This window comes from Lepisma saccharinum, chromosome 11, assembly GCF_977018435.1.
Source record: "Lepisma saccharinum chromosome 11, izLepSacc3.1, whole genome shotgun sequence".
In the NCBI taxonomy this organism is placed as follows: domain Eukaryota; kingdom Metazoa; phylum Arthropoda; class Insecta; order Zygentoma; family Lepismatidae; genus Lepisma; species Lepisma saccharinum.
The window spans coordinates 12,254,902-12,271,533 of NC_139239.1; the positions used below are offsets into that span (position 1 = coordinate 12,254,902).

Consider the following 16,632-nt stretch of genomic DNA (forward strand, 5'->3'; position numbering starts at 1 on the left):
ATCAAATAAGTTTGCAACGTTGTCTTTACACGGATTTTATCCTGATCTTAGTTCACTGCGATGCTGTTTCGGAACCAGCAAAATTTCGTCTCGAAACGATACCAAATCCTGGCTGCTGCCAGCAGAATACGAAAAAGCTTCCAGCTGAATCAAGTTGCCAGGAAGTCTGGCTGGAAACATCTGGAAAGATGGCGGCTACTAGAATACGAGGAGTGCGTTTTAAGTTAGTATTCATGAACTTCGATGGCAACAGGTACGTTACGTACTTATCGTCAGATGATAAGATTCGTGTACATGAAGAAGGTGAGTGTGATTTAAGCAGTGAAATGAAAACTTTTTCTTTGTAATTTGTGTTAGTCCTTTAGTTCGGAAGTATCCGCATAATTCTCTAACTGGAAGATTGTGAGATTGTTTGAAAAGTACCGCAGTGTTCAATTTGGAAGGGGGAGGGGGAGTACCCTACCTATGTTTTTTATTATCTAGTTCTATATTTTTAATACCTTTCTCAACCGAAAAAGAAAGGTTCTTCTTTCTGAATGTATTTCTTTCACACTCTCTAATAACTCAAATAACTCCACAAATATTTTAAGTTTCCAAACTCCCGCGGCATATTATACACTGGCCACCTGTGTATTAATTAAAGGAATTAGCATTGCTTTTAGTATAATGAATCTGGTATTATCTAAATTAGAGTGGATTTCAAATGAATATAATATCTCAAATATTTGCTAAAAACGTAATTCTGCAATTATATACTACGCAAATATTTTTCTGTAATTTTAACACGTTCGCTGTATTGTTGCACATGTCGCTATCTACTTCTCGAGGTTAGGAGCGACTATGAAAATGAATTATGACTAGATGAAATTGACGAAAGTTAAAAAATACTGTGGACGCCTATAGCCAGTACAGGACTCGAACTCAAGATCTTTCGTGCAAGGTCGACTGACTGTGGACCGAAAACTGAGTCGAGCGCTCAACACGATCGCCTATGGAAGCAAGCTTAGTGTATATTTTGACGTATTATTAGATAAATCACGACGCTTAGAAGTATTTCGGTGCATGAAACAATCATAAGCCCTTCTCCCTACTAAATTTCTTTAATTCGGAAACTATGCTTACGAAAGAGTAAAATTTGTTAAAAAAGTATAAAAAATTGGCTTCCTTCAGATTTGGAACGCGTTAAAACGAATGTGTTGTTAAATTACTGGCGTTTTAGTTCACATGCGTTGGTCAATTACCAGAGTTGGCAACTTTGCTGAAGGCAGTTTAATTGTGGTGCATTTTTCGTGCTTTCACCTGAAGCTTGATGTCAGCTCGCTACACATTTAATCTGTCCTAAACAACGCGTAGCTGCGGGAATACTCCCACCCCCTTCCCCTAGGCCGTCTTCACTTCAATGGTCATGGCAATGGTCCAACGTCAATTTCTACATTCGTCGCTTGTGTAACGAGTCTAGTGATTTCTGTCGACGATTGTCTCAAAATCTAGCACGTGCTTTAAAAACATACAAGAAATTTCACGCAAATAATCGCCAATATACGCTTTTATTAAAGCCTGTTTTGTTTCACGCGATTTCAAGACCCGTGTCCTTTCAACATGCGCTAGACTTCGCTTTAGCTTCCGTGACAGAAAAGCGGTCGATGGGAGCTCCGACGCTAGCGCTATCTGCAGGTGCATGTGGGAAGCTCCAACGGCAACGGTGCCTGTGTGCTGGCGATATGTGTTTATTTTTCTACCTATGATTTTCTCTGTGTAATCGAGCAGTGTGCAATTTTTTGTGTGGTGAAAGATGACTGAAAATAAGGCAGATAAACAAGATCAAGAGGAAGATTCGGCAATACGTCACCGTAATACCCTTTCTCGAGCAAAGCAAACTCTAGCAGCGGGTGAGTTATTGTCGACTTGGAGATTTTTTTCGTATTGAACTTGTAACGAATCGGCCTGAATGTTCACGCCCACTTGCTTGCCATGTTGTTGTTTGCCAGGTGTCGATTTGTTGATGGCCGTAGATTCCATTGCTTTGTACTGACTGGAAAAAACAGAGCATGTAAGGTAGAAGTGTAAGTCGTGTGGGTAAACACTGCAAAAGTGTGTCAACTACTGCCAGACCCTTCCTCCCACATTGCGTTAAATTGACGTTTTCTGCTGACGATTTTGCGGCATGCTCTTTGATTGGAAATCAATTTGCTATTAAGCATGCACGAAGTCGCGAACTCTAGGAGCAAGGTCCGCTAAAATCACGTGGTGATTCGGTCTCATATAGTATTTACTTATTTGCCCAGGTATTCAACGCTTATTCATTACTGGACTGAAACTGGTTTTTTTTTTTTTTTTTTTGACAGATATTGGAGGCGCTAAAAGCACGTTTTGTTTAATCTATTCCAATCTTGCTAATGCAGGAAGCAAACACTTTATTGTTACTTGCAGTCGCATACAACACAAATTAATTTTAATTCTCAGCACTCGGCCTGTTTGTTCTACAGGGTACGAAGAAATGACGCCTGGAATGTCGAGATGAGACCGAGTGGACCTTATAAACGCCAGACCAGAACGAGACAAACTTCTGTAAAATCGAGAAGGGATCGACACCCAGTGTCCGAGACTCTTTATCTCCTTCGATTGATTGATTTGGCTATTTTACGTTACTTTTCTGCCACGTTTGGCTAATCGCGGCGATGGAGATGAGTGATGATTTAATAAAATTTATGAACGAACACTCACAAAGAACACCCATGCCCAGTCCGGGATTCGAACTCGGGACAACTGGCGTCGCAGCGCGGCGGAGGTCGGCTAGATCTCATTCGAGACTATGGTAGGTTATTTAAAAAAAAAATCTAAACCAAATTTGCTTTACTCTGCGACTTTTTCAAACACACCAAGCGAATATTTACCTGATTATTTATAGATAAGTTATATATAATTTTTACAGTAACTGTAAAGTCAATCCGTTACTGACAAACGTGAGCCTGTGTTGCGTGATTGCATGTAACCAGGATAAAATTCAGTTTTAGAGGGTTCGTAGCGTCAAAAAATGGGAACTGTTGCTTGACTTAATTACCTCGGTACCATGTGAACGTTTGTGTAGTTGATATTGTATATTTGGAGAGGAAAACGAGACGAGAGGTTCTGTAAATCTGGACGAGACCAAGACTCTGTTAAGTCTCGTCTCATCTTGATACCATTCCTGATGTATTACTAAAGTTCTGGATTTGAAAAGTGGTGATTTGGTGCTGATAAGCACAATAGCGGATTAGTAACTTGTTTTCATGGACGGTCACTCTTCAGCTGTCTCTCACCCGACCACTACAATACTATACATATCGTGATCAATTTTCATCAGAATTTAATTAGCTAACATAACATTCAGGATCAACAAGGATATTATTATTGTATGTTAATTTGGTATTTAGACGTCTCGTGGGGGGAAGAGGGATCACCGTAAGTTAGGAATACGTGTCCATTTTTTATCTACTCACCGCACATCTTTTCACATATTCAATTTCTTTCGTGCTTGAGCCCCCCCCCCCCCCCCGATAGCATAGTGGTAGCGTCGTCGCCTTGTAATCAAAGGGTCCTGGGTTCGATAGCCGGTGGATTCGTATAGTGGTTCGGATCCCACTTTAAACTGTAGGGTCAGTCCCAATTAGACTTATGTGCATAAAGTGGACTTAAAAAATCAAATCAATCAAACAATATTCCGTACTTATAATGACAAAATTGGTATATTGCTAAAAGGTAAATGAAAATAAAAATGCACATCCATGTTTTACACAGGACTTGAATCAAACATATTTTGATATCGTTCTTCTTTTCCACTGCAACAGCACAAGTAACAGATTTCAGTGTGATTTTTACTATTTTATGATTGCCAGGAAGCTTTACCTTTCCAAACTTCGAAACCGGATCCCTGTGTTTGCCCCCGGTAGTTGGTCCACGTTCTGATATAAGTATTCGCTGGCAACACTGATATATTGCAAACGACTGCCTGACAAGTGCCACCACACTGAAGTGTCTTTATTTCTAACCGTTCCTTTATGTTGTTTAGTACTTGGCTGATTCACGAATGTATTGTATTTCATTGACGAAACGTAAGAACAATCGGAGCGCGCTACGCTATCCACTCCGTCTCGGAGGCTAGCGATTTACGAATATCTCGACACGCCCACCTTTTGCTTCATGCACCTCAACAAAGCTCGGTAGTCGAAGTTCGATTTGAAAGCTGTGGGTGTAGTTCTTTATATCTTTTGTGAGTGTTTCATATTAAGTTTTGTGAAGTTGTGCAACAAGCCGAACAAAAATAACAAAAAATGAATAATAAAAACGTATTTTAAAAGTTTAATTGAACGAAACGTTTTACTATTCGTGAAATAATTCAAGCCTAAGCTTAGAACAACCATGTAAGCTTTCAATCCTACTCAACATTGCGAAGGGGAGGAGAGAGGAAATTTCGATATTGTAATTATCGGAATTATTGCCAGATTCAATTTATAGAATAATCTGTTTCATACACGTAGAACCAATTTGTTCTGAAACGATTTAATTTTCCCTTGCAATGCTACATGTTCTTTACATGAGATCTGTATTTACTATTGGGTTTGTTTGTAAGTGTGTTTCGAATACATGGGCGTAACTTGATGCTCAAATGGTCTAATTGGGGCTTAACTTTGGGAGGGGGGAATCGAAAAGTTTTCCATCACATAAAAATAGCGTCCAGGACCATATTGCTACAAAATTGACTCACGAGGTTAACAAAAGTACAATTAACTTGTAAGTTTTAATAAACCTGAAAAGTTTGGGGGGGAAAGTGTCGCCTATGGTGGAACATATTTATTTTACTTACTCGTCTACATTTTTGGCCTTGAATTCTTGAACGAGAATTTTTTCGTCCTCAACCGCGCACCCGGTGGAGGCACATTGCACAGTGGTTAGGATCCCATTTAAACTGTAGGTCCAGTCCCGATTAGCCTTTCTCTACATAAAGCGAACTTAAAACAACAACTGATGTGTGTTCAAATTTCCGGGAAATCTCATGATAGCTCTTTATGTAACGACGCTCAGGGAAAACAATTAGTACAGACAATTCTTCATATTGCACCGCTGTAGTCTAGTCGGAAGGGCGTCTGCCACGCAGGAGACTCGGGTTCGATTCCCGGGGTTGGTGATCTAAGGTCGGAATTATTCTGGCGTTTTCCCCTCATAAAGCGACTCTGGGGCTCACCCAGTCTCAAATCAATGGATACCTGGGGGCAATCTTGGGGGAGGGGGGGTAAAGGCGGTAGGAGCATGATGCTGATCATCTCCAAAATGGCCGCGATCGAGAATATGTGGGGTCCTACCCCCACACATCCCCTAAATGTGCCTTAATGGCACGGTGCTATGTGCAAGGAGAACTTAAAAGAAAATCCGCAAATACACATACACCAAGACACATACACTAGCAGATTTGTCTTACACGTACTAAAAAGATTTGAACTACTGGAACATTATTGCAAACAGTATCGAGTTTTTACGTACAATACTTTTATGGGCAGAATATTTCTTTAACTGATTACGAACGAACTTGGCACAACGTTTGGTTTAAGTCCACATTATGTTCAGATAGGCTAATTAACTCCTTAAGCGGGGAGCGCGAGTTGTGCTCGAGCATTTAAATTTGACGGCTTTTTGTGCATTTCAGATTCAGTGAATGTTCCCGTAGCGGGGAATTATTTTCTTTAAATGGATATACAGTAGTCCATACATAGATACATTTCGTTTTGTACAGTTTGCTTGAATGTTTGTGTGTTCATTCGCCTTTCTCTTATTTACAAGACATGTAATGTTATAATATTGTCCAGAGCCATGTGTCCTCTGGGACAGGGGCGGACTGGGGGCTTGCTGAACTGGGGCCTAAGATTCGACATACGATTTACTTTAAATTATGTGTGCAGTAGTTTCAATTCCCATTTAGGTTTAAGTTACACACACAATCTCAATCTCTCTCTCTCTCTCTCTCTCTCTCTCTCCTTGACAATGTAGTGATACATGTTTACTTTAGACATGCAGCTCATATTTTGATCCGAGCCTCTTCGTTCAGTCTTGCCCGAGAATTGAATCCGGAACTTTTTTGAGGCTCTAGGAATGATATTGAGAAAGAGGGACCTAAAAATGGGCACTGTTCATGGTTTCTCCTACCGATTTTGATCGAACTGAGCATTTCCAATAAAGCCTAGTGATTTAAAACCAATCCCTGACATCCATGTTCTGAACTAACATCCTATCTGGTACACATGCCATTCGTTTTATAAAAAGTGCGTTCCTCTCGTATGATGCTGCGGAAGAACAATAACAATGTCCCAGGGCATCATCTGTAGTCGTGCACCATTGACGTAATGTCCCACCCGGCTATATGTGGGTCATTGACGTCATCCTTTCAGCATTCCGGATACAATATCGAGTCGCCTGTTTCGTATACAACTGTTTTATCCTGGCTGCCAAACGGGTTGCATGTATGACACGAAGGGACGTGTTTTTTTGTATCGTTACTATCGCGTATTTGCAGCACTTGTATGCCTCTAAATATGAAAATTTCAACTTTAACGAAATAAACATTTTCACAGTATGGAGCAAGCAGGCACGTATCTCGAACTACGGTATATTTCGGGAGGGGGCCGAACTAAATTTCTTATATGTAATAATAAATAATAATAATGTATATAATTAATGGCTTCATAAGATTGACGGGCCTCCCCCATGGCGCAGTGGTTGCGTCATTGCCTTGTAATCGAGGGGTCCCGGGTTCGATACCCAGTGGAGGCACAAGTGGTTCGGATCCCACTTTAAACTGTAGGTCCAGTCCCGATTCGCCTTACTGTGCATAAAGTGGACTTAAAACACCAAATCAAACCATAAGATTGACATGTATATTAATAAAATAAGTAAATTAATAATTATTATTATTGATTGATTTGCTTTATTTTACTTCGCTTTTGTGCCATTTTTGGCTAATTTGCGAAGATGGGGATGAGTGATGATATGATCAAATTGATGAATGGACACTTACAAACATCCATCCCCAGGCCGCGATTCGAACCCAGGACACCTGGCGTCGTAGCGCGAGATTGATTGAGTTTGTGTTTTAAGCCCACTTTGTGCACAGTAAGGCTAATCGGGACTGGATCTACAGTTTACATTGAGATCCGAACCACTATGTGCTTCCACCGGGTATCGAACCCGGGATCCCTTGATTACAAGGCGACAACGTTACTACTGCACCAGATGATATGTAGTGTGTTCGAGAAAAAATATACTAATAAAGAATTTAAAACTCAACAATCGTTAACGACAGAAATGTCAAATAACGTTTATTTGGAAGAGAAAATCATAGATTTTTTTTTAACCAAAGAACAAGAAAAAAATTTCACCTTAGTAGATCCCAATGTGTGCTCCTTTGGTGGCGCGACAAACATCAAGGCGGTACTCAACCTCCATCCAAGTGTTCTTCAACATTTGATGAGTGACGGAGCCACATGCATCGATAATTCTTTCACGGAGATCATTGAGGTCTTGCACAGGTATTTGGTAAACCATAGTCTTCACATAACCCGAAAGGAAAAAGTCCAAAGGAGTCAAATCTAGTGACCGTGGTGGCCATTTAATGGGTCCACCCCTCCCAATCCAATTACCAGCGAAATTGTTATTAAGGAAGTTAGTAACACAACGGGCATAATGTGGGGGGGCGGCATCCTGCTGAAACATGTACCCATGAGGTATACGAGGTACAGCATACTGTTGCAACATTTGCAGGTAACTTGCACCTGTAACTGTAGCTTCCTCAAAGAAAAAGGGCCCAATTACGGAATCTCGTGTCAAACCACACCACACATTCAACTTGGGGCTGTCGCGTTCATGTTCAACATCTGCATGGGGATTCTGCTCACCCCATACTCTACAGTTATGCCTATGCACTTTTCCGGAAATGTGGAAGGTAGCCTCATCTGAAAATGTTACGCGTGTCAGGAATTCGTTGTCATCATCAATGCGTGATAGCACTTCACTAGCATAATCAAACCTAGCGGGTTTATCACTGCACTTTAGTTTCTGAACAAGCTGTAACTTGTAGGCTCTAAGCCTTAACATTTTATGTTCGATATCATGTACAGTAGAACGTGGAATTTGAACTAGCACGTCTCACAGATTTACGCGGGCTTCTCTGGAAAGCTTCCTGAACTGAAACCACTTTATCCTCGCTCACACGCTTCCGACCACTACCTTTCTTCCTCAACAAAGACCCTGTTTCCAGCAATTGTTTATGCCATTTAACAATGTAATGACGTTCTGGGGCTTCCTGTCCATATTGTTGCCGGAATCTTCTTTGTACCGTTACAGGAGACTTCAATTCTGCAAACCAAAAGCAGCACTCAACTTTCTGACGAACAGTAAACGGCGCCATTGTACAGACTACTCACGAACAAAGCCGCGCATGCGTTTAATTATGTTACGATTTTGGTAACACTTTACTATACCAGAGACGGATTTCTTCAAATTTACAGGAGAAAGTACTTACGCAAATCATTTTCTGTAGCGTTGTTGATCTTCGGTAATGTAGTTTTGATCCATTGTAATGCGAATGCATGTGGTTTTCTACGAAAATATATTTCCGACGCGCTATTGCTGCTGCTGCCATTTGCTTTCTGCATGAGAGCACAATGTTCCATGTGTTTGATGACATAAACGCCGTAGTCAGTGTTTTAACCCATGCCGTATTTTCGCTATAAGATGACGTGTCGTCCGTATATGCTAAATTGAACGAAAGGAGTGCTAATGCAACCTAACCTAACAGGCCTAACCTAACCTAGTAGGCATACCTCGTCCCTGTGATGGTTCATGGGGCTATCGTGAATTTTTGGTTCTACCCGTGGATGTTTTTTTTGGCCTAACGTCAGTGGTTTAATAATTACTCTTTATGTCAAAAATTGAACTTTTTTCGTGAAAAAATTTCGTGAAGAGTTTTAATTTTTTTTTAAATTTAGGTATTTTTCGGTGAACAATGTTGCAACACTGCATGCACACTCGAAATCGACAAAACACTGGCACAACGCGCGATGAACGGGTAAGCTATCGCCATATTGTGTGGAAATAAGGAAGAACAGTAAGTACTCGTTAATGTAAGAAATATACATTATTTTCATTAGAAATTCATTATTTCACCTAAATAAATGTTCCGCAATGCAGAATAGTACGTTAGCAATGTAAAAAAGTGCGAAATAAATCATTGACAGGTGTCTCTGGTATAGTAAAGTAGTACGATTTTTTCCCTTCTGGTGGTAAAAAAAATCCTTTCTTCCCTATTCCAAATAAACGTTATTTGACATTTCTATCGTTAACGATTGTTGAGTTATTTAAATTCTTTATTGGTATATTTTTTCTCGGACACACTGTATTATAGAGACAAGACAGCACGATTTTTAATATATTATGGCTTGTTACGATTAGTAAAATGTATACACATACAGCTGTCCTAATAAAGAAATGAATATAAAATAATAAATTAAAAATGTATTTCAGTTGTTGAATACCAAAAATGTTGATACGTGCAGATGATGAAAAACAGAGCCCCTTATGATTATTTTATGCGTATTATGATTGTTATTAGTGGCACCATAAATTTTACTTGCAACCTGGCTGGAAATCGATTATCGGCTGGACATCCTCCCTGCGACTCGTGGCGCACATGTAGAAATGTACTAAAAGTGTATTAAATGTACCAATTACTTACTACTTTGCTCACAGAAACTTTATGACTATGTATATTAATTGATGTATAATTAATTTGGATACATCAAATACATGTGTAGTTACAGACAGTTGCCATTAGGACGTTTCAATTCGGATACCCTGTATACCCCCCTCTTTCCTCGAGTGGATTGGACGCTCTCTCTAGGGGTAAGTGGACACGAAAGGAGGCGCGCGAGTCCTTGGACAATTCTGACGGAAGAATGTGGCGGGAGAGCTTTAATTTGGCGACAGGTATTCGCTTCACCCCGAACTGGCACATATCCGACGCTCGCGGCTCGAGGACCTTCAATCAACTGCTAAAAACGGCTTCCGCAGTCTTATCTTAGGGCCAGCTCATGAACTTGAAACTCCTACGTTCAAATCCCGAGTGAAGAACGAATGTTCTTTTCGCTCAACTTGATATCACAACTCAAGCTTATCTAGGAAGAAATGTGTGATAATGGCAGGGTTGTTTAAAGTCCAGGAATTTTAAATAAATTCAATTCCGGTTCAAGAACATTTTTATCTGTAAATTATTTCAATTCTGTCCAGGAACCTTTCCTTTCCGGATCAATTTAAATCCGATCTAAGTTCCGTATTGAAATGAAACAATACGCAACTTGGACCGAATTTAGATTGTACGAGAAAAAAAGGTTCCGGCCCTGTTACGGAACCCAATACAACCCATTAGGATTTATGGGTAACTGGATCTTTAACAAGCCTGGATAAACATTCAGAAGCTTCATATTCACCGACATTACATTCAAAGGTGCCTTCCTTGTCCTTTCAACTTTCTATCATTCATATCAACAGGTGAATAACTAGGAAGAGCGACGCATAGCGTTTATATCCCCGCATTAGGTCAACCATTAAATATCTTAACTTTCATAACGTTTATCTGAATATACGTAAAAAGCAAATATTATAAAGAATAATATTAGATATGACCGAATCTTTGATAGGATTCGGGAGGATCGTACGACATCAACATGAATCTGTAGAAACATGGTGGATTTGCTATGAGTAGTAGTGTTGGTACGGATACAAGATAAAAACCGAGACCACCACTTACAAATCGAGGCCAGAACGAGACAGATATCTGTAAAATGGAGACAAGACCGAGACTTACGGTCGTAGAATCTCGTTTTGTTCTACACTTTCGTAAGCTATAATATAAAGTGTGTGTGAACATTTCTTCCAACTCAAAATTATCTTTACCGTTGGAATTATTCAGATGTATGGTGTCTGAATACTTATAGACAGGTTATATTTGTTGTTAACGTATTGCAACTCGTTAGAACCGATAGTCTAGGAGCTAGCTCTAGTTTCGCGTGCACTGAAATGTGCCCTCAGTTTGACATCACACGCTTTTAATGGGTGGTCCTAATATGCAGAAAAATGTGGTCACATGACTCGCTTTTTTATCGCTTATCCGCCATATTGGATTCAAATTGGCGGAATTCATATTTTTAAATAACTTGTTCCTCGGCTATTTCTCAACCGATTTCAATTTTTCTTTTTTAGTTTCAATGATCTAAATAAGACCTTCAATTGTTATTCTTATAATTTTTTCGTTAAAATCAACGATACTAGATATCTGAAAAATAAAAATTACGTAGAATATTTACAGTAATATAGCTAATTTATGCTTTATGGAAGAAATTTGCCTGTTATGCAAAGCTTCTTAGAACAGAAAAAGGATTTTTTTTGTCCGAATTTACTCTAGTGGGAAGGTGGTTTATGGTGGAGAATGCCCGGAAAAGTAGCACTTTATGATTCCGGATATCGGTGGATTCGATGTACCGATGACGAAATCGAGTGTTTTTAGTTCACACAAAAGGGTTATGTCAGCACAAATCAAAATGTGAGATTAGGACACGTTCTGTATGCCAGGGCCCCAATCTATGGCCTGCGGGTCGCATCGGGCTCACAGAAGATAGGCATTTGCAACTCGAGACGAGTGCGAGAACGAGTCGAGCATTTGCAACTGGAAACGAGACACAGAACGAGTCGGGAACTTGCAGTTTATTTGGTTGATAGGTCAAATAACTTTTTTTTATCGTTAAGTAGAGAAGTAGCTTAATCAAGTAATGAAGTGAAATTCACGAGCCTACGCTCATCCTCTAAACTATGAATCGGTAATGTTAATCACTTACCTTAATCGCTCCATAGTCATTCTGCAGAATAACACCATCACAGCCAAGAATGCCATAGACGCCTGAAGAACGAGAACAATGTACATTTACAATGATAGACTTACGTGCATTCACAATGATATACTTTTAACAGATTTTAGAAAGCATAAAAGTACTACAATTTTTAAGCGCAGAGAACATTCAAATAAAATTAAACACTTGGATTAAGATATATATAGACTGATATTCGATCTGGTACAATTCCCGCCAAGGAACAGTCTACCGTCTGCGGGCCGTTGTGTTTGGAAACATAGCGCCTGGCCATGCTGTTGCATGAGTCTTTCAAAAGGGTAAGCAAATAATATTAATGAGCTACTTAAGCACTTGGAGAGAAAATTCGTTTTCCTTTCATCATCTGAAATACCTTCCCCTCCCCTTCGCTGTGAATGTTGCAACTAAGTGTTTAAATTCCCCTCTTGAAGTGAACGGCGAGCTCGCTATGGCTGGCGGAGAATAGAGCTCGTGCTGTCTTCAGCGCTCTTCTTATTGGGTGGAAGCAGTCTTCCAACAGACGAAGGACAACCGAGTGGCGGGAGCGGTACTAGGATAAACTTCCGGGCCATCTGCAAATGGGGTCTCACTGGGAAGAAACATTTTGATAAGGGTTACTAAATGAAGGGAAAAGAAATATTTGGTATATGGTAGAATAAAAATAATACCAACTATCTGACGTAGCTTGATTTTAAAGATATATCAGTTGTCAGTGAAGGGAGAGGGCAGTCGGCTACGGTGGTCATCGTAACGCTCTACAAAGCCAGAGTTCCCATGCTCAAACCGTGGGTAAATCATTGTGTTCGTCTCATCATCCATTTCATCGGTTTATCATTAATCATCATCTTGTGATTAACCCTAGAGGTAGCAAACCAACGTGTTACTGGTTTTGGACCTCCACATAGCTAAATCCTAGCCTGGATTAGCAGGAAAGAGGATCTGGTGTGATGGGATTGGTTTGTAGATACCTAGTGCTCCACATAAAACTAAAAGGCAAGGTGGGGCACTTGCCCCCAGAATTTGCAAGTTTATTAAAATTTACAAGTTAATGGTACTTTTGTTCACCTACTCGAACCTGAGAAGCAAAGTAATGAGTAACTTTTATGATTTCGCACATCTAACAGTAATTTAGTAAAATAGTTCTGGACATTACTTTTAATTGAAATAAAACTTTTTTATTCTGCAATGTTAAGTGCCAATTTATATTCAGAACCCCGAAAGTTAGGTTCCACGTTACGCCCATGTCTGCTTACACACCGAAACAGAAGTTACTGAGCCATTGTTAGTTTGTTAGTGTTTACAGGGAGGTTATTTCAGTCGTTCACCGCCAGCGTGACGGCCGTTCCGCGGACTCTTCATGCAACAGGTCCCGGCAAATTGCGTTCAGGAAGTCCGTAACAGAAACCGCTTGTTTTGTAATGTTTCCACTTTTCACAATTACAGTTACAATTACAATTGAAATAAGCACGTACCTTGTCGCACGGATGCAGGAAAAGGTGTCCTCCCAAATACAAATATTTCCGGCACCTTATTTCTGACATCTAATCTTAGATTAGACATCGCTACTTTATCCTCAGTTGACAGAAAGGGAAGACAGCATCCCGGCGCATAAAGCAAACCGAAAGCGTAAAATGATATTTAAAAGTAATAATAATGATGATCACTAACCTCCTGTGTTATAAGAGATGTTGAAAATGACTTCCTTCAACAGCAATACAACACGTTTCTTAGGTTCAAGAGATCCTGTCTATCGTAATCCCTGACCACTTTTCTGCAAGAATTCGTTTTCACGTAATTATCGTACATAAAAACTCTATGTTCAAGACTATATTTGTTTAACGACATAAGTAATGAATGAATAACAATTAACACACAATAAAGCACTGGCCACGAGTAAGCACATTACAATAACACAGTATAAGCAACACGCGTACTGATAAATGAATAGAAGTGAACATGAACGTACACTGACGTCTGGTAGCCGACAGTGTTGCTAACCATTTTTCGGCAATGTCCCTACAGACGTAGTCAAAATGTCCCTACAACTGACCAAATGTCCCTACGCCAAGTAAAGTGACTAAAAAAAAAACACCTCATGAGCATGCAAACAGAAGATAAAATATACACATTTACTTACCAAATCTTTCTGCTCGGTGCTTCCACAATTAATGAAGGAGCGAATTTACAATACAGGACCTCTCCCCGATTTTTTGTAATATTTCGCATACTCACTAATTGAGGCCTCCTAATCACGAATTTGAAGTTAAAATTTGGGGGGTCACGTGTAGAAATTGCAAAATAAGTGACATTGAGTGGTCCGCGATCGGCACGATTGCTTATTACACTGGTCAACAAAAAAAAATATATTTTTTCTGGCATGGACTTTTCCAACTGTTTTAGACTAATGTCAGTGTGCTGATTCTAAATCTGAGCTCAGATTTGCTCTATCACATCTCATTTGTATGCTATTGGCAAATCCCATTTTCATTGATTTTACCCGGAATTGACCGGTGGTCACTTAGGGTGACAAGTTGTTGAGAGTCAGTGAGTGCTTTAGTGATAAAATATGGCATTGTATTTGTAGGATAGTGTGTTTATAATATGATTTTATGTAGACATCAACATTTATGTCATATTTTTCATCTGCATGTCGTGATCTAACAATGGCTACAACATTCGGAAGAAGGACTTGCCGTAATGACGCAGATATCTTCTGCTACATCTGTGGTAGCTTCACTTTGAGGGATCAAAGGCACAACATCAATACCTTTGTCAAGAAGGTGTATCTTGCCTACATTTATGTACGATTGGGAGACCAAGACAAATATTGGGCTTACCTCAAAGTGTGCAAGACCTGTGTTGAAACTTTGCGATCATGGTCTAAAGGAAAGAATTATAAGATGAAGTTTGGTGTGCCAATGGTTTGGAGAGAACCAACAAACCATTTGGATGACTGTTACTTCTGCCTTGTCAATGTAAAAGGTTTCAATAAGACGAACAAACACCACTTACAATACCCAGATATACCATCTGCCAGACGACCAGTTGAACACTGTGAGGAAATACCTGTGTCTGTATTTACTGAGGTACGATTGATGTTGAAACCCTCACTTCGCCTGCTTCTACAGACGATGAGGATGATGCTCTGACCGAATATACGCCATCTGTTGCAGATTCTGATAAAATTTATCTGTTTAGTCAGCCTGAATTAAATGATCTGGTAAGAGATTTGTTTTTGCCAAAGCAGTCTGCTGAAGTGTTGGCTTCCAGGCTGAAAGAGAAAGGACTACTCAGACCTGGCACTAGTGTCTCCTTTTATCGAAACAGAGAAGCAGCACTGCGAAAGTACTTCCATTCAGATGGTCAACTTGTTTATTGTAATGATGTTGAAGGGCTTCTTCAGAATATGGGACTGCCTACAATGATTCAAGTGAATGGAGACTTTTATTGACAGTAGAAAAAGGAGTTTGAAATATGTGTTACTGCACAACATAAATATATATAGTTCAATCCCAATAGGACTCTCTGTACGAAAGAAAGAAGAGTATGCACACATCAAAACAATTCTGGATAGATTGGAATATCATGTTCATGGATGGGTAATTTGTGTTGATTTGAAAATGGTTAATTTTCTGCTGGGGCAGCAAGGAGGTCACACCAAATACCCTTGTTTCCTCTGCTACTGGGACAGTAGGGCTACATTAGAACACTGGGTTAAAAGGACTTGGCCACCAAGAATCAGTTTGATGCCTGGTGACAAGGACATCAAGAATGAGCCTTTGGTTGATAGGAATAAAATTCTATTTCCCCCACTGCACATAAAACTTGGATTAATGAAGCAATTTGTCAAAGATCTTGATCACACTGGAGACTGCTTCAGCTATATTTGTTCAACCTTTTCAAGTGTTAGTGCCGAGAAGAAAAAGGCAGGAATATTTGATGGCCCTCAGATAAGAACACTCATCAGGGATCCACACTTTGTTACAACAATGACTGCGGCAGAGGCTAGGGGTTGGAATGCATTCTCTGATGTGGTGCGGAATTTCGTTGGGAACGGGAAAGCGACAACTATGAAGAGATTGTGGAGGAGATGCTCTTGAGTTTCCAAGCACTTGGATGTAGGATAAGCATCAAGGTGGTTCACTACTTACATAGTCACTTGGCCGACTTTCCAGAGAACTTGGGTCATTTGAGCAAAGAGCATTTATATGCAGTCACAACTGTGCTACGACTTATTAAATGTTTGTTTCGTTATTATTGTATATTGTATTTTATCTTATTCTTATTTGTATGTCTGTTTAGCTCTTCGTAAATGATCATAAATGTGCTGTTTTTATTGAAAATGCAATATTTGATATCTCAAAAACCTGATGTGATAGTGCCCACCGGTCAATTCCGGGTAAAATCAATGAAAATGGGATTTGCCAATAGCATACAAATGAGATGTGATAGAGCAAATCTGAGATCAGATTTGGAATCAGCACCCCAAAGTTACCTTAAAACCATTGGAAAACCTTATGCCAGAAAATGTGTGTTGACCAGTGTTATTTACCGGAAGATTTTGTGTTTCCAATACTTAAAAAACGAAATATACATTCCTGATATTACTACGACCCCAAATTTTAACTATGTTTGCCTATCCTAACCTAACCTAACCGTACCTGAATGGTTCGTGGGGCTATCCGTC

General features: G+C 39.7%; 1 protein-coding gene across 2 annotated transcripts in view; it reads left to right on the top strand.

Annotated features, from left to right (window-relative positions):
- Positions 1-1,685: 1,685 nt before the first annotated feature.
- wwk (anoctamin 8 white walker) overlaps positions 1,686-16,632 on the top strand; it is an 81,364-nt gene continuing 66,417 nt past the window's right edge. For both annotated transcript variants that reach the window (XM_083130733.1, XM_083130732.1), the window contains exon 1: positions 1,686-1,889. In XM_083130733.1, the coding sequence (XP_082986859.1) occupies positions 1,793-1,889 (97 nt within the window). In that variant the 5' untranslated portion in view covers positions 1,686-1,792. The remainder of the gene's footprint in view (positions 1,890-16,632) is intronic.